We start from the raw sequence: 25,918 nt of genomic DNA on the forward strand, positions 1-25,918 counted from the left end.
CTCATTCCCCACTGGTCATAGCGATAGATGAGATCTAACATGTTTATTATATTTATCTTTATTAAATGATTAAGTGATGTTGAATTCTTTCTTTATATAAAAAGGAGTTCAGTTACTCGTAATCATTGGCTCAGTATGGACTGATCATCATTGATATCTTATTGCCATTGAATAATATTCGTTTAAATGATGTTTATCCTGAATGATAACCGATTCTTCTCACACGACCTCATGAGCTCTAACTGACTTATTCTCATGAATATACTGAAATCGGCTTCCCTTCATATCGGCTCTCACAGCCGTACATTCGGGACTGTCTGGCAAACACCGGCAAGTTCCACCCTTAATTACTGATGAACTTTCTCTCATTGTCAATTGCAGGGTCAAATTGACTGGCACGCTTCAGGAGGATTGCGCATGATCGACCACCCCTGCGCTGAAGCTAGGCGGATCTGCTCCATCGAGCGGACCCTTCCGGCTTGCTGCGTGTGTTCTTGGCACGGGACAAAATTCTGCGTCGACACACGTTTCTAGCACGCCCGGTGGGACCCCACAATCGTCATGGCGGTTCACAACAACGACAACATCCTTATGGTATATTATGAAGACCTGCCTGATGAAGATAAGGATACCATCAACAAAGCTACAGAAGAATTTCAGAAGAAGTGTTTATTGTCCTACACCAAAACACGTGACAGCACAATTATTCAGAAATTTCCACTACCAAGAGTTCTACTACATGGGCAGACATATACGGTCGAAGCTAAAGACAGACGTTTCTTTACAGAAGCCATAGACAAGTTTGTTTGTGATACCATATCAAGCCGCAATGAAGCTTTTGTTGACACATTTCACAACGCCATGAAAGAGGCGATTCATAGAATTCCAGTTGGTCAGGTTGGATCGACTTGTTATAATATTCCAGATCCGTTGACCCAAGGGACTAATCAAGTCGGTACCAGTCATCAAAAAACAGCACCAACTAGTAATGGTGGCATCCAGACACTTCAAGGTTCATCTAAACAAACTCCGGGTACTGCTACAAATTAGATACAGTATAATCCTAGACCGTCAGTACAGCATGTGCAGCAGCCGACGGGGCAAAGTCAAAACCAGATGATCAATTTTGACACATCAGGCCACATACCGTCGTTGGCTCAGAAGATAGCACCATCCGTTCAGAGGATTCGTAGAGATATAGATCCTTATGTCTATAATTAGAGACTTCAAGCAGCAAGCCAGCAAACGACCCAACAGATTGAGATTCCACGAGGCTATCATTATGGCACGGATTATAACAACCTCCACATGAAACCAAATCCATGATATCAAGGCACGTGGGATTTCAATCCACAGCTAGGTCAGCAAGTACCGAGAAATCCAAATCCGCAGGCTAATGAGTTGCTGCTGAAGGTGACCGAGATGATAAAGAATCAGTTTGGTCTGAAGCCAAAGGGGCTGACCTTTTCGTACAAACGCCCATATCCAGAATGGTATGATTTGGTTGCCTTTCCTACAAATTATAGACTCCCGGAATTCACCAAGTTCACTAGTCAAGACGGTACAAGCACAACAGAACATGTCAGTCGGTATCTTACACAATTGGGCGAAGCGTCAGTTGAGGATGCCCATCGAGTTCGTTTCTTCTCCTTATCCCTGTCAGGGCCAGCCTTCACTTGGTTCTCGTCACTACCAGTCAACTCCATTGCCAATTGGGCTGACCTGGAGAAGAAGTTTCATACATATTTTTACACTGGGACTGGAGAGAAGAAAATAACTGATTTGACAACCATGAGACAGAGGACTAATGAATTGGGCACTGAATTTTTTTAGAGATTCTGAGAGACTAAGAATCTGTGTTTCTCATTGAGCCTGGCCAATGATCAACTAGCTACTTTAGCCGTCCAAGAAATGCTACCAATGTGGAAAGAAAAGTTGCTAGGACAAGAGTTTGACAACTTAGGACAATTGGCTCAATGGGTAGCGACGCTCAATAGCCAATTCCATAGTATGCTCAGAGATACCCGATTCTAGAAGAACACCACGGTGCCCGAAGCTTACGATCCATATTCAGTCGATGACGGCTATGAAGATGAAGAAGTGGTTACTGCAGCTAAATGGAATTGGGGCAAGAAGATAATGATGATGCCAAATCCTTAGGGAAGAGGAGTTGAGGAGAGTTATGACTTTGATGTTACCAAATCGGACAAGCTTCTTGATTTCTTGCTTGAGAAGGCAGATCAAGTTGCCCGATGGTCATGTCATGTTGCCCCTTGATCAGTTGAAGAACAAGAAGTTCTGCAAATTTTATAACGCTACTTCTCATTCCACTAATGAATGCAGAATCTTCAGACAGCATATACAGAGAGCTATTCAGCAAGGGAGGCTTAAATTCAATACACCTCGGAAGAAGAAAGTCAATGATAATCCTTTCCTAGGAGATCAGAACATGGTTGATGCTGGGTTGTTCAAAGGAAAAACCAAGGTCCTAACATCGACCAAATCGAGAGAAGCCGAGACAGTCGATCTCGAAATGCAAATATCGGCTGATGAGTACAGAGAGATTAGAAGACGTCATGCCGAACAAAAGAGCCGATACAAGCAGAGGAAGACGTCGAAAGCAGAGACATCAAAGCCATGGGTCACATCTCGGATTCTATTGAATAAATAGCAGCGGCAGAAGGAAAAAGATTATCAATGTTGGTTAAAAGATCAAGCATACCAACATTAATTAGAAAAAGAGAGGTATGAAAGGGAACAAGCTGAATTACATTGGAATTGTCCCTTCTTTAAGCATTGCTGGAATGAAGGTTTGAAGTTGCCTACCAGACACGACTGTCCAGAATATAGCAATCAATATTGGGAGTATAGGCAATCTCAAACCAACCGCCGGTCTATCCATGCTCAAGATGCATATCATCATAACAACATGGATCGACGCTTAAAATGAAAGTGTTCATGATCGGTTGGGAAAAAGAGTCATTGGACAGGACTGGGCTGATCATGAAGAGAAAGGCACTAAAAGAAGATACACGTAGCAAGAAGGCCAGTGGTGCCTAGGAGATTTGACGAGAAGCCAAAAGAGGAGGGTGCAGCGCCTAAGGAACAGAGAGATGGAACAGGCTCAGACACCCGGTAAAACTCAAGTATGGCATACCAAGCAGATAGCTGATAAGATGCAACCATCGGCTAATATCCAAATGGCTTTTATGTTATCACCCGAATTCAGAGCTCCGATAGATCAGGAAGTTTATTCAGACTTTGATGAGTCAGAATATGAAGAGATGGTTACCAAGTTAATAGTTGTGCAGTAAGCAATATTTGATAAGCCAGTCAGGCATTGGCACTTAAAGACTTTATATATGAAAGGTTTTGTTGATAGGAAGCCGATGAACAAGATGTTGGTGGATGGAGGTGCTTCTGTCAATCTTATGTCATACACCACTTTCCATAAGCTTGGAAAGGGACCAGGAGATTTACTTGAGACCGACATGATGCTTAGAGACTTCGAAGGAAATACATCCAAGACCCAAGGGGCAATAAACGTCGAACTGACAATCAGGAGTAAAACTTTGCTCACCATGTTCTTTGTCATTGATGGGAAAGGATCATATAGTTTACTCCTCGGTCGTGATTGGATTCATGTGAATTGCTGCATACCATCGACCATGCATCAATGTTTGATTCAATGGCATGGAGATGATGTCGAACTGGTTCGTGCTGATGAGTCAGTAAGCATCGCAACAGCCGATCTAGTCTTTTGGGAACTAAGAGATTTTGAGTGTTTTTCTAGCAAGTCATGGGAAGGAGGCTTCATTAAGATCAGTAATGAAAGCCAACAGCCGATGCAAGCGATCGGCTCTGAGAGTTTATTTTAGTAAAAAAGGTTACGGCTTCATATCGGCCATTGGAATAAAGGAAAACAAGTATTAGTTATAAGGTTTAGGCCGATGTATGAATGCTAGATAAGGTGGCAAATTCGGAGTTAATGGATTTGAAGAAGTTATATTTCACTTAACAGGATGTTCGACCTAGGTTGATTGCTCGTTCGACTTTTGATGTGAAAGTTTCTATGGTACGTTATCCTGGCGTCTGATCAACATCTGATAGCTGATTCATTCTCGGCTCTAATAGCCGGTACCAGAAGGGTATCGCCTCTAGTTCAAAAAAATAAAGATCTTCGAAGGCGTAAAAGTCGATACGATGCGTATCGCCTCAAGAGCAAAAAAACAAAAGAGCAAGAGACATTCACAGTCATGCACGAAGGCATCACATTGAAACATATTCATGAAAGAACAGGAGTCATTGTTCATCAGATGATCCTACGCACAAACTAATCAAAGACCTTGCTCACCACATCCTGAGCCGATGTGATGTCTACTATGGCCTCTGTTGCCATAGTGAATTCTTCAAGTAGGTCCTCATGCTCCTCAGGGCCGTCGCCCATTGGGAAACCTATTTCCATGGTGTGAAGCTCGTACCTAGTTTAGACTTATGCCACAGTCAGCGCCACCGCCGTGCCATGACGAACGTCGTAGAGGGCGATCTCCTAAACATGGGCCAGAATGTCGTGGAGGCGAGCATCGATGAGGGAGCCGCGGGCATTGACGGCATCCAGAGCCATGTTTGCCGCAAGTTGGAGAGACTCCAACTGCATCTTTAAGGCTGACGATCATAGAAATGGGGGAACTATCAAGATAAAGACTATTGAAATTAGAATAAAGATATCCCTAAAGCCCGTCTTACCTGTCACCGCGGATTCGGACTCAACCAGCCGCGCTCGAACAACGCTGGCCTCCTCTTTGGTCGCATGAAGAGCGGCCTGAGAAGCCCTGAGACGAATCTCGAGCTGGCCGTTCTCTTGGGTCGCCTCGGAGTAGCAGTTTTGGGCCGCCCTCCACTCCCGGAGAAAGAGTCAGGCGTTGTCGCCATTATACAAATCGGAGGAATCCGATGATGAGGCTGGCGTGGAAGAAACAACATCAGAAGGCCTGCCAGCCCTTGAGAGAGGACGAAGGTTGTCATTCACAACAAATCTACAGATGAGTTAGAACTATTCATCATCATGAACAAGAAATGTTGATCTCACCTCATGCGTCGGAGACGCTGGTTCATTGGCATACTCTCCTTCGAGATTTCCTCGGTCGCGCGCTTACCTCGATTATCTTCACCGGCCATGGAAGAATGATTGGATCTACGAAAGGGAGAAGAAAAAACCACTACAGGGTTTCAGCAGGCGGAGAAGAGCAAAGGAACAGTTGCGGATGGAGATGTGTTCGAGGCAAAAGACATCGCCTGGTATTTGAAGACATAAAACGAAGGGACGAACGCCTCGGGACGCGCAAAAGGCAACCGCAATTAATAGGAGGCGAAGCGCCGCTTCACCAGTATCGAAGAAAATACAGCACTGAGCAACTGAAAGGTAGGAAATTAAAGGGTTCTCTTAATAAAAGCCGTGTTTTCAGGCTTGGTTAAACCAAGGGCCTGGATCGGCTATATCAAATCGGCTCTTTAGCCGAAGAAGAAAGCAAGCATAAACAAAAGTAAGGCGTATGGTGCCAAGACGGGAAAAATATCTGCTAAATATCGCCTATTACAAACTACGGGCCGAGGAAAACCTTGTCTACTATGTCATCGGCCAAGGTATTAAAAGCTATAGAATTGGCGGCGCTCATGAAATCCTCAACCAAGCGGTCCTGCTCCCCAGGGTATGCTGCATCTGGAAAACCATGGGGAAGAAGCTGAAAATTTTGGCCTAAATGGGCTTGGGCGACAGCCAACGCCATGGTAGCGCCATGACGAACACCATGGTGAGCAACCTCCCTGACACGATTCGGGATGTCATGCAAATGAACCATCGAAACGGTGCCCCAGGCATTGACAAATCTCGCCGCATGATCCATAGTTGATCGAAGGCTCTCTAGTTGGGCAGATAGATCTAAAAGATTCAAAGAGGAGGTGATCAGAGTCTCAGAGACAAAATTGAAAAGAAGCAGAGGTTACGACAAGTATCTCACCTGCAATTCTGGCCTCGGCCTTGGCCAACCTATCCTCCACTGAATCGATCGCAGGAGGTGATTGGCATCGAACCATGGCCAGGGCTGATTCTGCAAGGGATAAACACTCAGCGAGACTCTGGCCATGTCGATCAATGGAGGCAAGCAAATCGTCATTATCAATCCCCTCATCTGATGGCAAGGGGGCTGGCGGCAAGCCGTCGATGAGGAAGGCCCTAAAGGCCGAATGGAGTCGGCCCTATTCCCCAAGGCAGCGGAGGCATCATGGGATATACCCTCCTAACGACGAAGGCGTTGACGCGATGATGCAAACCCGATGAAGACCTTCTCAGGAAACCTCTTGCTGTTCTCCATGATCTCTCACCTACAGAAAAGCAGGAACTATGCTAAGGGTGCAAAAAGTTTGAGGCAAAGTGAGTTATCCTTAGATCAACTGCCGAGGCCTGTTTATATAGCCTAGGAAGGCGAGGAGATAGATTTCGCTAGGGGTGTGAGGTTAGAATCAGGAATAGAAGCGGAACAACACTCCGAAAGTTCAGGAGACGGATAACGAAGAGATAACAGATTTAGATTTATTGCTTCCTCAAATTACAGAAGATCTAAAAAAGATTTGGAGATTTTACCAGAGATCAGCCTATCCAGTTTATTTTAGATTGAAGGGAGTCCAGGCCCCAACAAGGCCAAAGTTCGTCGCGAGGCGTTGACATTGGCCCATTGCTAACATTATGCCCAAGGAGAGAGGAAATCGTCCGCCTAAACATAAATTCAACCAATTTTTTGATAAATCAGAAAACTATGGAGAAGAAGCCTGTGGCTTTCCTAGTGGGCATTCAGTGGAGTAAATAAGGGGAATGTGTCCACACATTTTAGCCCTTGCAAACATGAGGACCGCTTTGCAAGCATAGAGAGAAGACTTAGGTAATATCATAAGAATTCTCCTAACTGCAATAGTTGATCCTCTTGCTCGATAGGACGCTAGAATGAGCGACACAATCACCCTATGCACAGGAATTCTCCTAACCGCTCAAGATCTACATAGCAAAAGGATAAACCACGGAGGATCCAGTAGGATCAGAAACACCCGAGGAGACAGATAGAAGTAGAACATGGCTGAATCATTGAGTTTGCTCTCACCAAGGTCGGATAGCCATTTTTATAGCCGGCTTGGAAGGATGAATCCAAAACGCCCGTGAAGCAATAATGCTCTGAAAAAGTTTTGAAGCATGGGCTCATGTGTTGATATGGATGGCAACGAATAGTAGACCCCAGATCAAGATTCCTTACCCGTGACTACGGGCCTATCGGGAGCACAGACATGATAATTTTGGAACAAAATTCCTTTTGTCCCAAAATTAGGGGGCATGTGTTTGCACCAAAATTTGAAAGAAGAGTCACAAGGATCCAGAAGCTTCTAGGATCGTATCATCAAGGGATCAGTTGCGGTCGGATAAGAAACAGTTGATTCAGATGCAAAATCTAGGAATCGGCTTTCTTCGAACAGCGCCAGTAGATAACGACGGAGGCTACGTTCGACGCCAGGACGAAAACATGTTGGACTCTACAAAAAGGGAAAGATTAGAGTCCAAGTTATTTTAAATTAGGAATGTTTTCATTATGCCAAAGATTGTATTAAGTCGTACTCGAGTATGGTTCGTTTTAGGCTCCGGGTATAAATACCAAACCCCGGCTATTGTAGAAAACCAACCAATCAATCAAATACAAGTCAATTACTTTTTTTTGGCTCCGACCACCCCTTAGGAGTAGGAGTATAGTAGATCTTGGTGAGTTCTTTGGCAAGTACAGCTGCATCGATCCGGTCGAGCTCCACTGCTTGTTGTAAGTACCGTCATGGTTTATAACTCTGTTCGTATGGCTGCATCAATCCGGTTGACCCCCACTGCGGCTCTGGTATAAGCTAGTTATCGACTCTTGCCTAATTCAAGTATGGCCTGTGTGATTCTGCCTCACACCCCACTACTTGAATTAGATCAAGGTCAAGTTATCGGCTCTATCTTAGAGTGACAGTCTTTGATAGATTCATTAAGTTACCGATATTGCTTATTGCTTTCATTGTTTATCTAATTATAGCAATATCACTCTGCCCGATTGAGATTGATCTGGATCGGCCTTATATCTTGTTTAACTCATCGTTTGCTAATCTAGAACTGATCTAATCTACATCTTAAGCGATGAGTTACGTTTTTATCGGCTGTTTTACGTCAATCTTAATCGTGCATAGCGTGTGGTTAAGGCATGTTCGATCTTAAGTAGATCTATAGGTTAGCCAGAACCATTTCATGGCCCATCATCATGGCCTGTGGGATTCTGCCTCTCACCCTACTGTTGGCACCGTGGAGTGGGGATCATTGGTTGATAGACCCGTTCCTGAGAAGACATGACTTTAACTGTGCGCTATGCCTAAATCGGCTGTTTAGCCGATATCGAATGCTTTCACGAACAGTTCCCATCACGAGATCGTTGAAGTAGAGATAAGTTGAAAGATATGTTAGCCCCATGATCTTGTTATTGTATTACGGCTTACATGATTCTGCCTCATGCCCCACCGATATTAGTAATAATTAGGGTCATCGAGTCTATTGTTGTTTCTATGGCCTGTATGATTCTACCTCATGCCCCACTGGTCATGGTGATAGATGAGATCTAACATGTTCATTAGATTTATCTTTATTAAATGATTAAGTGATGTTGAATTGTTTCTTTATATAAAAAGGAGTTCGGTTACTCGTAATCATTGGCTCGGTATGGACTGATCATCATTGATATCATTGCTATTGAATAATATTCGTTTAAATGATGTTTATCCTGAATGATAACCGATTCTCCTTACACGACCCCATGAGCTCTAACTAACTTATTCTCATGAATATACTGAAATCAGCTTCCCTTCATATCGGCTCTCACAGCCATACATTCGGGACTGTCAGGCAAACACCGGCAAGTTTCGCCCTTAATTACTAATGAACTTTCTCTCCTTGTCAATTGTAGGGTCAAATTGACTGGCATGCCTCGGGAGGATTGCGTAGGATCGATCACCCCTGCGCTGAAGCTAGGTGGATCTGCTCCATCGAGCGGACCCTTCCGGCTTGTTGCGTGTGTCCTCGGCACGAGATGAAATTATGCGTTGACACCCATTATGGCTAGAGGGCCCCTGTCACACTGCGCAATAAATAGAGGTGGAGGCCGGTGGCTCAAGTTACGAGGTTCGCCTGAGCCGAGCTCCCCATCGACAAACTCTAAACCCGATCTAGAGGGCGCGCAGCTAGTGATGGGAAGCACCTCCGCCACCAGCCGCGCCACCACCGGACTGCATCACTGCCACCACTGCACTATGCCACCACCCGTCTTCCTCTACCGTCGCTGCCCTAGCATTGACATCGACTCCATGGCGGATGTGAGCGGATCCTCCTCCACTGCGGTGTCAGGTTTGACATATCCATCTTCTACCCCTCCTTTTCTCTTGTTCTACCTACTGTTAATATACTAATAGATGTTCTAGGATTCATGATTCTATCCAACAGCAAGTACCCGGCTAGATCTATGCTCCTAGTGATCTTATAGTTTTAACAATGGTATCAGAGCCTTGTTTAGCTATAGATCTAGCTTATCAGTTTAGATCCATTCGGATCTGAGAAAAGAACAGAGGGTTCGATCCGTTTTTGGATTGAAACCCTAACCCTAATCGGAAAATGAACCCTAACCTCATGGGGAACAAGAACAGTGAAACCCTAACCCTAACCAAACCCTAATCTCGATCCTAACCCCATCCCCAAGCCTAAAAGGAAAATCAAAGAAAAGAAAAGGGGAAGGGGAAGAGGCCTACCTCGCCGCCGCACCATGCTGTCGCCTCGTCAGCGCGCGGGCGGGTGCTCAGGAAATGGGCGCCACGGCCAGGCCGCTCGACGGCGGTGCGTTCACCCGCTGGGCAGCGCGCGCGTTGGTGAGAGGGCCGGTGATGGCGCCATCATCGTCTCTGAGATAGAGAAGGAGGAGATGGAGGCCGAGTCAGATCTAGGGTTTTGGAGGGGATCAGGGCACCGCTGCCTAGACCGCTCGATGGCGGCATGCTTACCCGCTAGGGAGCGGCACGTTGGCGAGGGGACCGGTGATGGCACCATCACCGCTCGCTTTTGCTTCCGCTCGGTTGTTGCTGTTGCTGCGCTGAGGAAAGAAAGGAGAGCGGCGAAGAGAGAGAGAGCAATGAAGAAAAATGAAGTTAGGGTTCAGGAGGAGGCCGGCGTCGGTGGTTTTTGTTCACTCAATCTCACCGCTCGGCCATCCGATTGAATCCAACGGTGCCGGATGCACGAGCAGCATTGCGGCCTAGGCGGGCGAGCGCGCCGCGGCGCTTTGTTGGCCCAGGCTCACGTTGCGGCCTGGGTGGCAGCGTGTGTGCGGAGGCAATGGGTTGAGCCGGCCTTTTGCCGGTTTTGGGCCGAGAGAGGTAGAATGAGCCCGCATTTTTTCCTAGAAAATTGAAAATGCAAATTGCTCAGAAGAAAAATAGAAAAATGTATTTTTTCTGTGGGGAAAATTTAAGAAAATGAGTTTATTTTTCCGCTGCGTATTTTAAAGTTGTTATTTTCATTATCAAATTCAAACCAACGGGAGAATTTAATTTTGAAAAAAATGGACATGTTTTTATCTTATTATAATATTGTTATTATTCTGACCAACGTTGATTAATGGTAATATTATGATGAGTTTTGTCATGCATTAATTCTATTTCTGCCTAACGGTGATGTAGAATTAGTGTAGAGGACAATTGTATGTTTTAATTTTGACCAACATTGAAACTAAGGCATGCAATTGTTATTGTTATTATTTATGTTCTCACTCAATATGAATTGTGTTTTCAGGCGGATACAACTTAATGGGTTGTATCAAAGAGATCCCCACTCTCAAAGATGATAACTACACGGAGTGAAAGAAAAAGATTGACCTAGCCTTTATCTTGGCTGAGGTGGACTGGGTAGTCACCTCACCGTGTCCTACAGAGCTTGTGGCGCCGGTGAGGGAGACAAACGAGGCTGATGCCGTTTGGGCAACCAGAGAGAGGGATTTTGCATCCCAAAAGATATCCTATGACCTTAAGCATAGGAAGTGGGTCACTACCAATAAGAAATATTTGGCTATGATAAAGAACACGATTGGGCCCGCAATTGTGGGCTCAATCCCAAAGTGTGACATGGTCACTGAGTACCTTGATAGAATAAAGAGACAGTTCACTAGCTCTTCAAAGACATATGCTACCTAACTGATAAAGCAGCTGGTGACAGAGAGGTACTCTGGTAATAGTGGTATAAAAGAGCACATACTAAGGATGAGCAATTTGGCATCCAAGCTAAAACCAATGGATCAGGCTCTTAAGGAAGAGTTCCTTATCCATATGATTTTTGCTTTCTTGCCAAAAGAGTTTGACATTTTTGTTGTCAACTACAACATATAACCTGAGAAGTGGGACATGGAGAGGCTCATGGCTATGTGTGTGCAAGAGGAGTAGAGAATGAAAGCTGCTAATGGTGGCACTATCAATTATCTTAAAGACAACAAGAAAAAGAATGCTAATTCGAACTCCTCAAAGTCAAAGGGAAAAGGTCCCATGCTGCATCAGCCTCAGTAGAACAAGTTCACAGTAGAGAAAGACCAGTGTCTCTATTGCAAGAAGACGGGACATTATAAGAAATATTGTCCTGATTACTTAAAGATGATCATGGCAAAGAAAGGTGAGAATATTATTACATTCATAAATGAATTCCTGTATGTACAGTATTCGAAATCTACTTGGTGGATTGACTTAGGTGCAACTATTCATGTTGCTAATTCTTTACAGGGATTTCGTTCGACGAGGACTACGCAAAGAAGCGAAAGACACGTTAAAGTTACAAATAGAGTCCGAGCAGATGTTGAAGCCGTTGCCGATCTTTCTCTAGAGCTTGCTGATGGTTTCACACTTTTACTTAGAGATATACTTTATGTTCCCTCTCTACAGAGAAACTTGATTAGTGTTTCATGCTTGGACAATGATAGATATGATTGCCATTTTGGAAATGACAAATGTAAGATAACATTTAATAATACATGTGTTGGTCTTGCTATCTTACAAAATGAGCTTTATTTGTTATCACTACGTGATGATGTGAATGTTGTATACGATGATGGGAACATTGCGTGCGACAATGAGAATGTATCCTTGTCTACGGATGTAAACAAAAAACAAAAGAGAGCTCACGACGCGTTGTCGAAATTATGGCACTGTCGTTTAGGCCATATTTTGAGGGAGGAATAGAAAGACTAGTTAAGAATGATATTCTTCTTTCATTAGAGCTCTCAGATTTAGAACAATGTAGAGAATGCATAAAAGGAAAGTATGTAAAGAAAATTAAGAAAGATGTCAAACGAAGCGTAGAAATTTTACAGATTATTCACACAGACATCTATGGTCCATTTTCTGTAAAGAGTGTGGATGGTTATGATTCGTTCATAACATTCACAGATGATTACTCCCGTATGGTTATATTTATCCGATCAAAGAAATAACAGAAGCATTGATACATTTAAGATATTTAAGGTAGAAGTTGAAAACCAACACAATTTAAAGATTAAGATAGTCAGGTCCAACCATGGGGGGAGTACTATGGTCGATATACCCCATATGGCCAAGTTCCTGGACCTTTTGCAAGGTTCTTACAAAAGAATGGTATAGTAGCCTAGTATTCTATACCGGACGAACCTCAGCAGAATGGAGTAGCTAAAAGACGCAATCGTACCCTAATGGATATGGTGCGCAGTATAATAAGTTACTCCACCTTACCGTTGAGCCTGTGGATGGAGGCGTTAAAAACCGTCATTCATATTCTTAACAGAATACCAAATAAGTCGGTGTCTAAAACACCGTATAAGTTGTAGACAGGAAGAGTACCCTTACTAAACCACTTACGTATGTGGGGGAGTCCTGCTGAGGTTAAAGTACTTAACCTAAACATTGGGAAGCTAGATCCTAAAACAGTGAGTTGCTATTTCATTGGCTACCCAGAAAAGTCAAAAGGTTATCGTTTCTACTGTCCAAACAGACATACAAAGTTTGTGGAAACAAGACACGTTGTCTTCCTAGAGGATGAAATGATGAGGGGGAGCATGGTAGCTCAAGAAATTGACCTTGAAGAGAAGTAGACGTATGCGCCCACTCTAATGATTCATGAGTTATTTTTCTCACTACCTACTATTGCTGCACCAACAGTGCAAGACACTGTGGTGTCAGCACCTGTTGTTATTCCGCCTATGGCAACAATGAATGACGATGAGGAACCTGTTCTTTAGGATCCTGTAGAACCTATTGCCACACATGACGCGGAGCAACAACAGCCTCAAACAGAAGATGTGCCAAATGTGGAGGCCCCTAGAAGGTCTCAAAGTGTTAGAAAATCAGTTATTCCTGCTGACTATGAAGTATACAACACTAAGAAATTTCAAATGGAGGATGATCCCACCTCTTTTGAAGAAGCCACGAGAAGTGATCATTCATCAAAGTGGCTTAAGGCCATGGAAGATGAAATGAAATCAATGAATGCCAATAAAGTTTGGGACTTGGGAAATAATTTCTAAAGAAGCCAAAACAGTAGGTGTAAATAGGTCTACAAAATAAAACTTGACTCTCAAGAGAATATAGAGAGATATAAAGCGTGACTTGTGGTAAAGGGCTTTACGCAAAGAGAAGGTATTGATTATAATGAGACATTTTCTCTAGTCTCATGTAAAGATTCCTTCAGAATTATAATGGCATTAGTGGCACGATTTAGAATTACATCAAATGAATGTAAAGACAACATTTCTCAACAGAGACTTAGAGGAAAATGTTTACATGGCACAACCGAAAGGTTTTGTCATGGAAGAAAAAGAACGAATGGGATGCCGCCTAAAGAAATCCATTTATGGATTAAAACAAGCTTCAAGACAGTGGTATTTAAAGTTTGATCAGACAATAAGGAATTTTGGGTTTAAAGAGAATGTTGAGGACAATTGTGTTTATGCAAAGTTTAAGAATTGGAAGTTTATCTTCCTTGTCCTGTATGTGGACGACATCTTACTTGCTAGTAGTGATGTCAGTCTACTACTGGAGACAAAGAAATTTTTGTCCTCAAAATTTGATATAAAAAATCTTGGTGAAGCCTCGTTCGTTCTAGGGATTGAGATTCACCGAGATAGAAGTAAAAGGATATTAGAACTGTCACAAAAGGCATACATATAAAGAATCTTAAAGAAATTCAGTATGCACAAATATAGTCTCTCACCTACTTCTATAGTCAAGGGCGACAGATATGGGGATTTTCAATGCCCCAGGAACCAATATGAGATCGATCAAATAAAAGCGGTTCCATATGCTTTAGCTATCGGAAGCTTGCAATATGCTCAAGTATGTACACGCCCTGACTTGACATTTGTTATCGGGTTACTTGGCAGATTCCAGAGCAATCCTGAAACAGAACACTGAAAATTAGTAAAGAAAGTCTTATATTATTTACAAGGAACGAAATGTCTCATGATGACGTATAGAAGATCTGATTCACTTCATATAGTAGAATATTCAGATTCTGATCATGCGAGAGATGATAGAAAATCCACGTCTGGATATGTATTCACTCTCGCAGGGGGAGCTATTTTATGGAAAAGCTCAAAGTAAACCATCACTACATCGTCCACAATGTATGCCGAGTTTGTAGCGTGTTATGAGGCAACGGGGCAGGTGAACTGGCTAAAGAAGTTCATACCCGATTTGAAGGTGGTTGACGACATCTATAGACTACTTAAGTTATACTGCGATAATAATCCAGCAGTACAGTATGCTCACAATAATAAGTCAAGTGGTGCTGCCAAATACATTGACATAAAGTATTATGTTGTAAAAGATAAAGTCTGGGATCATGTCATAAGTCTTGAGCATATAAGTACCGAAAAGATACTCGCGGATCCGCTTACAAAAGGCTTACCATCCAACGTGTCCAGAGAACATGTAGCCTGTATGGGTTTAAGGGAAAGCCTATAATTTCTGGACAAAAGAAGACACAAAGTTAAGTATCTATTTTAGAATAGAGTGGTGTGTTGTAGCTGTTAAATCTATCGATAATTGACCGTGACGATGAAACATGCTCTACGCGCTAATCTGTAATGGAATAAACAAAAATAAATAATATAAAAATAAAAGATGGTAGGAGATCAAGGGGGAGATTGTTAGATTGATCTCAATCCCAAACTGGGCCCAACCGTCCAGTTGGGCCTTTGATCCGCGCCCTGATCGGGGACGCCCAGCCCACTATGGCTGGAGGGCCCCTATCACACTACGCAATAAATAGATGTGGGGGCTCGCGGCTCAAGTTACGAGGTTCGCCTGAGCCGGGCTCCCCACCGACAAACCCTAAACCCGATCTAGAGGGCGCCGGGCAGTGACGGGAAGCACCTCCGTCACCGGACTGCATCACCGCCACCACTGCACTGCGCCGCCACCCGTCTTCCCCGACCGTCGCTGCCCTAGCGCAGACATCGACTCCATGGCAGATGCGAGTGGATCCTCCTCCACTCCGGTGTCAGGTTTGACACATCCATCTTTTATCCCTCTTTTTTTCTTGTTCTACCTATTATTAATGTACCAGTAAATATTCTAGGATTCATGATTCTATTTAACCGCAAGTACTCGTGTAGATCTATACTTCTACTGATCTTATAGTTTTAACGCTGGCCTGCTGCCTCCTCTGCACACTGTGCAGCGCAGCTGTGTGTGCAGTGCGCCGCACCCACACAGTAAACAGTACTGGCACGGCAACGGACCACCGCCGGCCCTCGTTCACGGGGGGGTCAGTGAGTCAGGCCAGACGGACGGGTACCTTTCCTTTCGTTGCCATTCATGCTTCGACGCAGTGAGAAACTTCCAGGAACGGAGCGGCGTGGTGTGGGGGCGTTGCCTCGGTGTATGGGTAGGGACGTAGGGTGGGGTGCTTGAGCTTGGGGCGCGTTTAGTTGCCTGCAAAGTTGGCGCCGTCCAAAATCCTATAGGCACTGTAATATACTGTAGCATTTCGTTTGTATTTGGTAATAATTGTCCAATCGTTGACTAATTAGGTTCAAAACGTTCGTCTCACAAAGTACAACCAAACTGTATAATTAGTTTTTGATTTCATCAACATTTAGTACTATATATATGTACCATAAATTTAATGTAACAAAAAAATCTTCTTTTTGTATAGTGTCAAATTTGAATTTGGGGTATCTAAACACGGGCTTGACTTTGTGGCGACAGAGACAAATCAAAAGCGCGGGGGCCTGGGCTGTTTCGACACCAGGTAAAAAGCTACTAGCTAGCTTCTCGTCAAAAGGCAGCATCGATTCAGGCCTGGTTTAGATGCAAACAATTTTGCAAAATGAGTACTGTAGCGTTTTCGTTGTTATTTGGTAAATAGTGTCCAATCATAGTCTAATTAGGCTTAAAAGATTCGTCTCGTGGATTTCGTCTAAACTGTATAATTAGTTTTATTTTTTATTTATATTTAATGCTTCATGCATGCGTCCAAAGATTCGATGTGACGAGGAATGTAAAAAATTTTGCAAAATTTTTTGCAAACTAAACTGGACCTCAGGTTTTCCATGGCGTGGCATGCAACAAAAGCTGTTAGCTAGCCTACACTTGCGTGCTTCGCCCTGTTCGCTTACTGATATGGCTGATAGGACGAAGCGAACAAAGTAAAAGATTGTGGTTCTTGGAATCTTGGGCCTCTCCCTCCGTACTTTGCCCGTTCTACACTCTGGCACAGCCGCACATGCAGTAAGATCTACGGAGTACAGTACTAGTAGAACCAACACCATTACAGTACCACTGGTACTGTAGTACTCCGTAGTAGTTAGTGGCACCGTTCGTTTCGCCGAAATTAGGCTCACTTTGATTTAATGTGAGAAAAAAAACATTGTTTATTTGCTAAAAAGTACTGCCGTGCCGAAGTAGGTAACTGAATCTGAATGGCAAACTGTTACTGTACAGGGGTGCTATAGGTCCGTTCGGATGCTACGATACTAGAGGAATTTGGATGGTTTGGAGGAATTCTGATAGAATTTATGAGAGGAAAATATGGTTCCGGATAAAAAAAAAGAAGCGGATCAAGCCGGATTCAAGAGCACGCGAGCGGGGTCATAGATGAGCAAGAGTATGACGGTACTGGTGCTATGTAGCTGTCGTACGTACTTGCAGGTGAGGCAATGTAAGGTGTTGTTTGGTTGCCCCTCCTAAATTTTAGTCGTTGTTCTATCGAATATTTGGACACATGCATAGAGTATTAAATATAGACTAATTATAAAAACTAATTGCATAGTTTACGACTAATTTGTGAGACGAATCTTTTAAGCCTAATTAGTCCATGATTTGATAATGTGGTGCTATAGTAAATATATGTTAATGGTGGATTAATTAGGCTTAAAAAATTCGTCTCTTGAAGTAATGACGGATTATGTAATTTGTTTTTTTATTAGTCACCGAACACCCTATGTAATATCCTCCCGACACACCTCCTAAATTTTAGTCACTAGATCCAAACACCACCTAAGTTGAGAAGAAAAACATGGCGTGCATGCAATGTAGATGTTTTCGTTTCTCGATATGAAACCCTGATCGCTTGAGCTATTTTTTAGACATAGAACAATATTTTTTTCTCACTACATAGGATACTCTATTCGCTTGCAACTATAGAACAGGGTTTTTCTCTCATAACGTTTCAGTGTAATCATTAGCCTAAACCAAATTTTAGCGTAAGCATAACATGCCGTCGGAAACCTGCAGCACATGTAGGACGTGTCCTGTGCCACATGGTTGTTGCGAGGAGCCGCGGACTAGCAATAGCAATAACCACAGCAGGCAATCATGTCGACTGCACCGTGGTCGTACACGCATTCTGTGACGAGCTAGCCTAGGACTATTCCAACCGTGAGCCACTGAGCCTTTTACCCAAGGGTAAACACGTCATCGTAGGCTCGCTCGTAGGTACTCCTAGCTAGTCTAGTTCTTGCTTCTTACTCTCTGGGTTCCAAATTATAATAAGCTTAGCTTTTTAATGTATTGTCTTTACTATGTACTTAGATATATATACTATATCTAGATATATAATAAAATAAATATATTTAGAAAAGTCAAAATATCTTATAATTTAAGACAGATGAAGTAGGTTAGAGCAAATATAATAAGAGGTTCTTAATAGGCTGAATATTGAGATGGAGGAAAAATAAGAGAAAAGAGAGGTGGACTATAAATTTACAGTTAGCTGAATCACAGAACAATAAAATATTATGAAAGAAAATAAAGTTAGTCATAGCTAAACTAAGAGCATCTTCGAGAGCCTTTCTAAAATCTAATCTTTAGATTATCATCTGGAGAATCATTTGATTCAAAATCGCTTTATATATCTTTGTACCCTCCAATAGTTTTTCTATATCTCATGCGCAATCTAAAAAGTCATCTTTGTTCTCTTTTTTTTCTAGCGAGAAATTCAGAACAGAGGATATCTATATCTGAATATCCAATCAAAGAGGATGTTGGAGAGAATTTTATTCACCAAAATCTTTATTTCTATAAATTATAAAAGATATGAAGATCATCTCGGAGATGCTCTTACTGCTAGCTTAAATGAGCTATAAATAACCATACAGCCGGCCAACCAGCTAAATGTCCTGTTCGTTTGGCTGATAAGCCATAGCTACTGTTGGCTGATTTATTGTGAGAGAGAAATATTATTCGTTGGCTAAAAAAATAGGGCTTATAAGCTAAACGAACAGCGCGAAAGACCGTAATATTTAGTCTTCCTCTCACGGGGTGTAATAAAATGCAATCAGCTGGCTACTCGCCTGCTCCAGCCAAAACCTGCATGCAAGTGGCCGTCGGTTGCAAGCTGCTTCGCTCATCCATCCAGTTCCAGCCTCGCTCGGGTCACTGCTGGCTCTGTGTGCTCTACAGGCGGCAACAATATTTTAGGCCGGCAAGCCCAGCCAAAGGCGATTAGGCGAGGCCACGCGAGAGGGAGGGGGTACCGTATCTGTGCAACTTGTCCCCACGGTTGCCGCGTGTAGATTACTATTTGTTGCAGCTGTACCTGTACTGGACGCCGAGAGGCCCCCTGGTGTGTCAAGAGCCGTGCCCCGCCGCGTCTCTGTCCGTGCGTGCTTGTCGCCCGCATGGAGTCCATCTGTTGGTGACGAGGCACGGCCAGGCCGGGAACCGGTGGATCTGCCGCCCCAGCCCCAGCGCCAGGCTTGCTGTTCTCATGCGCGTGCCGAATTGCTCGTCAAATTTGGGTGCATGCATATACTACTAAATGAATGAGTGTAATCGTAGTACGAAATCTGTCCTGCCTCCGCTCATCAATTTTGGACGTAATAAGTAGCTGGCATAAAAGCTCTAAGCAGCATGCAATGGTACTGAGGATACCGCTAAGGGCTTGTTCGGCTCCCGGGGATTCATCCCCTCGAACAATTTCTAATCCCGTGGAACAATTTCTATCCGGATTGCTAGGCTAATTTATATAACCTTTTGATCCGCTGGAACTATTCCTGGTGCAATCCAGGAGAACCGAACGGCCCTAAAAGAGTGACGAACCGACTCATGGCTTTTTCCACAAATCAGTGGGCTACGACAGCACTACACTCGGATGCTATCATTTGCCGACCATCTATCCGACCTGGCTTCTCCGATCCTTTGGCCAGGCGGCACCGGTGCCCCGTCTCGCAGCCGAGAAAACCGGGTGAAACGAGCAACATTCCCCGCAATGTACTGTATGCTTCGGGCGCGGGCGCCGACCAGAGATTCCGATGGCCTCGCTGAGCTGGACTCGCATCGTTGGCTCGCCAAGCAATGACGTTTTGTTTGGTTTCGACGCCAATGTGTTGCACATGCCCGAACTTCACGCGCCTTGTGAAGTTGTGTGCTCCAAAACCGCAACCAGACGGCGATTAAATAAATACTAAATAAATAAACAAACACAACAGGACAATGTTTGGTTAGAATTAAAGCTGGCTGAAGCTGTTTTGTTGTAAGCGAAAATACTATAGATTCTAGGTGATAAGCTCTAAGCGAACAAGCCCGTAGTATTCTAGTATATCTGTGTATGTCTATCCATGATATACATGTATATCTCTGTCAGCGTGTACTAGTAGTATAACCTAATCCTACACTAGCAACAACCACCCACTTGCGATGTGTCTTTGCTGCTGGACTGGATGTGGCGAGGAAAATTAAGAAGAGAAAGCATGCTGAAAACAACTACTCTACTTACTATATAATACTACTACGTAAATACATACTCCTTCGTTATTAATAAAATATAATGAAAAATACTCGTCGAAATAAGAGAGAGAGACAACAGCGCATATATTCAGCCTGTTCGCTTGCTCGTAAATGATCGTAAATTTCCAGTCAAGAATAGTATTTTTCTTTCACACCAAATCAGCCAACAGTAAATAATCCACGATCGTTTAAGGCCTCCCGAGCAAGCTGATTGCTTCGTTTCCAGATCTGTCCTACAGTATCTTTTTTATCCGATCCAATGGCACGACCACCATATCCCTGCGTCTCCGTGCGAAAGGCAGGAGGCATTGCTCCTCTTTCCCTGTTGCTGATAAGTTTAGCATATCTATCTACAGAAGATAAGGCTGTCTCTACCGGAACCTACTGCGGGACCCAACTCAAAGTATGTCACCAACGTAACATTTACATATTTCAACGGAGTATCTGTATATCGAAGACTCATTTTAAACGTAAGGAGAGGCATAACCTAATCTCGTAGAAAGAGTTGTTTTTTTTTTGTCTTATCATTGAAGAATACTAAAAATAGATATTAAACCATCTATCTTGTAACGCTAAAAAAACAAAAAGTCTTAGGGGTCGTTTGATTCCTGCAGAAATTCTTAAAATTCTTGTCACATCGAATGTTTGATACATACATAAAGTATTAAATATAGACTAATTACAAAACTAATTGCATAACTTACGACTAATTTACGAGACGAATCTTTTAAGCCTAATTAGTTCATGATTTGACAACGTGTGCTACGGTAAACATACGTTAATGATAGATTAATTAGGCTTCAAAAATTCATCTCAAAAATTAACTTCCATCTATGTGATTAGTTTTGTAATTAATCTATATTTAATATTTTTTATTAATATCTAAATATTTAATGTGACGTAAATTTTAAGAGCAAAAACAAACAACCCCTTATATTTTGGATCGTGACTGACAGGAGACAGTCAATGTCAGCTAGCATGCATGCGTCCATGGGCTCTGCCCACCAGATTCAGATAGGTAGTACCTAGTAAGAGAGCCTTTTGCGACCTCGATAGTACAGGATACAGCTGCCATCTGTGGACTGTGGATGACTGGGTGTGGGGTGTAGGTGTAGCTGCAGCCTGGAATGCAGCACGACACATCACGTCATATACATACTCATAGGGGTCTTGTTTCAGAGGGATGAGATGTTCGGATACTTAGGCCATGTTTAGATTGCAAAAAAAAATTCAAACCGATAAATAGTAGCACTTTCGTTTTATTTGGTAAATATTATTCAATCGTGGACCAACTAAGCTCAAATGATTCATCTCGTGATTTCCAACTAAACTGTGCAATTAGTTATTTTTTTACCTACATTTAATGCTCCATGCAAGCGGCTAAAAATTGATGTGATGGAGAGAGAGTGAAAAAACTTGGAATTTGGAGGTGATCTAAACAAGGCCTTAAAAAAAACAAAGGATTAAGTTCATTACTGGCTCCTCGACAATTGTGTTGATCTAATTTTAACTATAACTACAAAACCGTCTAATACCGATACCCTAAATATTAAAACCGTTCACTTTTAGTACCTGGACGGGGAAGGCTGTTTTGACCGATGTTGAGCGGTTTTGAGCACGCCACGTTGTTTGGTTTTTGGTGGTGTGTATGTGTGTGTGGGCCCAGAGAGATGGATGGATATGTGTCTGCCGTGACTTGCTGGTGGGAAACAAAATAAAATAACAAAGAGAGGGGAGGTAGAGGCAGAGGCATGGTCGTCGTGCTCCCTAGGCTCGTCCGCTATGGACGACTACTGGAGCTTTGTCATCCGACGATTCCGGCCACCATTAATGAATCCAAAGAGCATAGGGAGGGAGAGGAGGATGAGGGGGTTCATGTAGGTTAATCATCTCGGCTGCTGGCTGTTTGAGGGAGGAGATCGACCAGGGCAGTATGCTTGCTAAGCAGCAGAGAGAGCGAGCAACATGGAGCTTGGGGTGGATGGGCGAGCTCTGGGTGATGGAGAGCGCCATGGTGAGGCACCACAACGGCTGGCGAGCTTGGCTGGGCCCCGGGCGCTCAGCGCCTCAGCATGCATGGCTGCTGTAAAAGCGTGCACCGCTGCCGCAGCCTGCTTGCGCCGTCGCCCTGCTCGTGCACCACCGCAGCCTGCTCGAGCGTCGTCGCCCTGTAGCGGTAGCGGCGCGGGCGCAAAGCAGTGGGGGCGTGCTCGCTCGCTTGGCAGCAGTGCAGCAACTGCGCTTGCCGGCCATAGCGCAGCCGCCTACTCGTCCGGTGGCGGAGCAGCGCGCACGCGTGAGCCCGATGACGGCTCGACTGGAGCTATGTCTCACTCTCTCGTCCCTGTCGACGCCTATGACCCCGGTGGCTCGGTCACCCCATCCGCCGCCATCCCCTAGCTCCGGCCGCCTCGTCCGTCGCTGGGGCGGGCCTCCCGTGCCCGCAATGGGGCCGAGCTTGCCTGTCCGAATGCTGCTGGAGTCGGAGGAAGGAGAGGGAGGGAATGAGTGGGTGATGCACGGGTCCCACATGTCGCTGAGATGCAGGCTAGCGTCCTACGTGGCGGTCAACGTCAGTGTGGCGTGGTCAAAACCGCTCAACGTCGGTCCAAAACAGTCTTGCTCCCACCCAGGTGCTAAAAGTGAACGGTTTAACAGTTGGGGTACCGGTACTAGACGGTTTTGTAGTTGAGGGTTAAAATTAGACCAACACAATAGTTGATGGACCAAAAGTGGACTTAAACCAAAAATAAATTACAGAATCCATCAGTAATCCACGATATTAAGCCTAATTAATTCGTTATTAGTGCATTAGCTAATGTAGCACCACATTGACAAATCATTAACTAATTAGACTTAAAAATTTTGTCTCATAAATTAGTTATAAACTGTACAATTAGTTATTTTTTTAGTTTATATTTAATACTCTATGTATATGTCAAACATTTGATGAGATAGAGAGTAAAATTTAGGGGAGCAACTGATCAAGGCCCCGTACTCCATACAGATACAGCTGCCATCTCTGTAGTTGTCTAATTCGAACCTGGAAATTCGAAATGTAGTAATATCTCTCGATCTGATGCACGAGCAATTGCACGGTTAACCATGATGTTCAGAATGTTTCTGCTTCTTTCTGTGTCAGATGATCATCATCTAGCCTTCCAGGGCTGTTTTTTTTTTTTCTCTCCATTAGTAGTATACAGTTGATGAGAAGATTTACATCAAAGCAAAGCAAGAGGATGACGAAATGGGAAATAAACAAACGAACGAACTAAGTGAGATGCTTGCCGAGAACGAGAAGGGACTAAATTCAGCTCGGTGAACGGTGATGCTACCATCTGAGAGTTGAGCGATCGAGCGAAAAACGACTAGCTGCTAACTAGGGAAAGAGAAAGATCGATCGCTCCGTCCGTAGCATTAGTCTACACTAGTGCCAGCTCCACGAGCTGCTTCTTGAACGCCGCCTGCGGGGGCGAGGCCAAGTCCCGGGCTCTCTTGCACCCGGCGGCCATGGCGTCCGCCGGCGCTGAGGCGGTGGCTGGTGTCGTCAGCAGGTCGACGCCGAAGAGACGCACGGCCTTGGCCACCGGCGCCGGAGGCGATGACCCCACGGGGCTTGTCGTCGTCGAGGCGGTGACGACGCTGTTAGGCCGCAGCTTGTAGTCGATGAAGAGCTTGCTGTCGGCGCCGGCGCCGGCGCCGGCCGCGGACGAGCGGTAGAAGCCGACGACGTCGCCGGCCTGGAGGCCCTTCTCCTTGACGAAGCGGCTCCAGCCCTTGGTGAGCACGTAGCTCTGGCTGCTGTTCCAGTAGGAGTAGCGGAACCGCCACACCTTGCCCGCGGCGTCCTCCAGGTTTAGGAGCACGCCCTTGCTCTCGCCGCCGGCGGACGGGAGCTGCAGCGGGAAGTGCTTCTCGGCGTGCTGCTTCGGGATCACCAGCCGGTTCAGCTTGCCCACGTCGCTGGGGGTCACCGTCTTGTCGAAGAGGTGCTCCCGCGCCGTCGCGGGGGAGGGCGACGCGTGGGAGGAATGGTTGTTGTTGTTGTTGATGGCTAGCGACGAGGCGGTGGCCGTGGCCGCGGACGCGGCGGCGGCGCGCTTATTCTGCGCGAGCTCGTCGAAGTAGGTGTGCTTGCGGAGCATGTCGACGACCTCGGCCTTGGAGCGGGACGCGAGGAACCGGAGCTCGGCGGCCGCGTCCTGGTCGGCGTCCGCGAGCGGGCGGAAGTTGGTGACCGCGTCGCGGCCCCGGAACCGCTGCGCCGCGACGTCGTAGGCGCGCGCGGCGTCGGCCTCGCCCGCGAAGGTGCCGAGCCACACGCGCTGGTGCCGCTCGTAGATCTGTGCGCCCCACCGCCCGTTGGGCTGCGGCACCACGCCCTTGTACCTGGACGACGGCAGCTTCCCGCCCACGCCCACTGCGGCGGCGGCACCGGAGGCGGAGCCCGGGGCGGCGGCAGAGCCGGAGTCCGCCTCGGCCCCAGGCTCGGCCGCGTCCACGACAGCGCTGGCGCCGCTGCCCATGCGCTCCAGCGGCGGCCCCGAGGCGGCGGCGGCGACGGCCAAAGCCCTTAGCTTGTCCGTGGACGCGCCGCCGCCGCCGCTGGTGTCGTCCACGAGGCTGCTGGCGCTGTCCATTTCAGTGCACCACTGCTAAGTTGTTGCGGGAGATGGTGTTGTAGTGTTGTAGGATAGGTGGAGGAGGGAGGGGCTCCGGGGGATATATAGCCTCGGTGGGTGGGTTGGAAACTCACTGGAGATTGGAGAGAGCGCGGCGTAGGAGATGCTCTTTTCTGGGGACTGCCACCGTATAGCCATACCGCTATACCATCTGCGTGTGCGGTGTGCAAATGGTTTGCGCCTTCGCGGCCTTGTTTTGGTCTTGTTTTCTTGTGATATTTCCGGTGCTTGAAGATGTTGCTGCGTTGGATTAGACGCAAGTAATAATAAGTGCAAACCACTGTACTACCGTACCAGTAGACGAAACGTCATCAACCTTACCCCTTGTGGCCGTGGGTTGCTAGAGTAGTTCAGGTGGTGTTTGATCTGCCCGATAAAGTTTAGAAGGTGTCACATGAGCGTGTCTTTGAAGTATTTGGATATTAATAAAAAAATAAATTATAGAATCTATCAGTAATTTGTGAGGTGAATTTATTAAGTCTAATTAATCTATCATTAGCATATGTTTACTATAGCATCATATTGTTAGATTATAGATTAATTAGGTTTAAAAAATTCGTCTCACAAAACAGTCTTAATCTATACATTTAGTTTCATAAATAATTTATATTTAATATTCTATGCATGTGTCAAATATTTAATGAGACGATGATTAAACTTTAGGATGTGAAAATGGGTGACTTGGCGTGGGTCAGTGAACTCCCAATCTCTCACGGTCACGGGGCATGCGCCGTGATCAACCTAAGATATTAGTCCATATGAAAAGGAAATAAAGAAAAGATTTTTCTTGTTGTTGTTGTTGGTGATGATGCGAGAGCAAGGCTGGCTGGCAGCCCACAGGTGCTGGCTGCTTTGCCATGTCATCCCTTTCTATCTTTGGCCTTTGGCCT

General features: G+C 45.0%; 1 protein-coding gene across 1 annotated transcript; it reads right to left on the bottom strand.

Annotated features, from left to right (window-relative positions):
- Positions 1-23,436: 23,436 nt before the first annotated feature.
- On the bottom strand, positions 23,437-25,213 carry LOC136452752 (AP2/ERF and B3 domain-containing protein Os01g0693400-like). Its single transcript, XM_066453352.1, has one exon. It carries the CDS (start codon positions 24,984-24,986, stop codon positions 23,769-23,771), a length of 1,218 nt encoding a protein of 405 aa, XP_066309449.1. The 5' UTR covers positions 24,987-25,213; the 3' UTR covers positions 23,437-23,768.
- Between the last annotated feature and the right edge of the window lie 705 nt (positions 25,214-25,918).

The sequence above is a fragment of the Miscanthus floridulus genome, chromosome 5 (assembly GCF_019320115.1).
Source record: "Miscanthus floridulus cultivar M001 chromosome 5, ASM1932011v1, whole genome shotgun sequence".
NCBI classification, from domain to species: Eukaryota; Viridiplantae; Streptophyta; class Magnoliopsida; order Poales; family Poaceae; genus Miscanthus; species Miscanthus floridulus.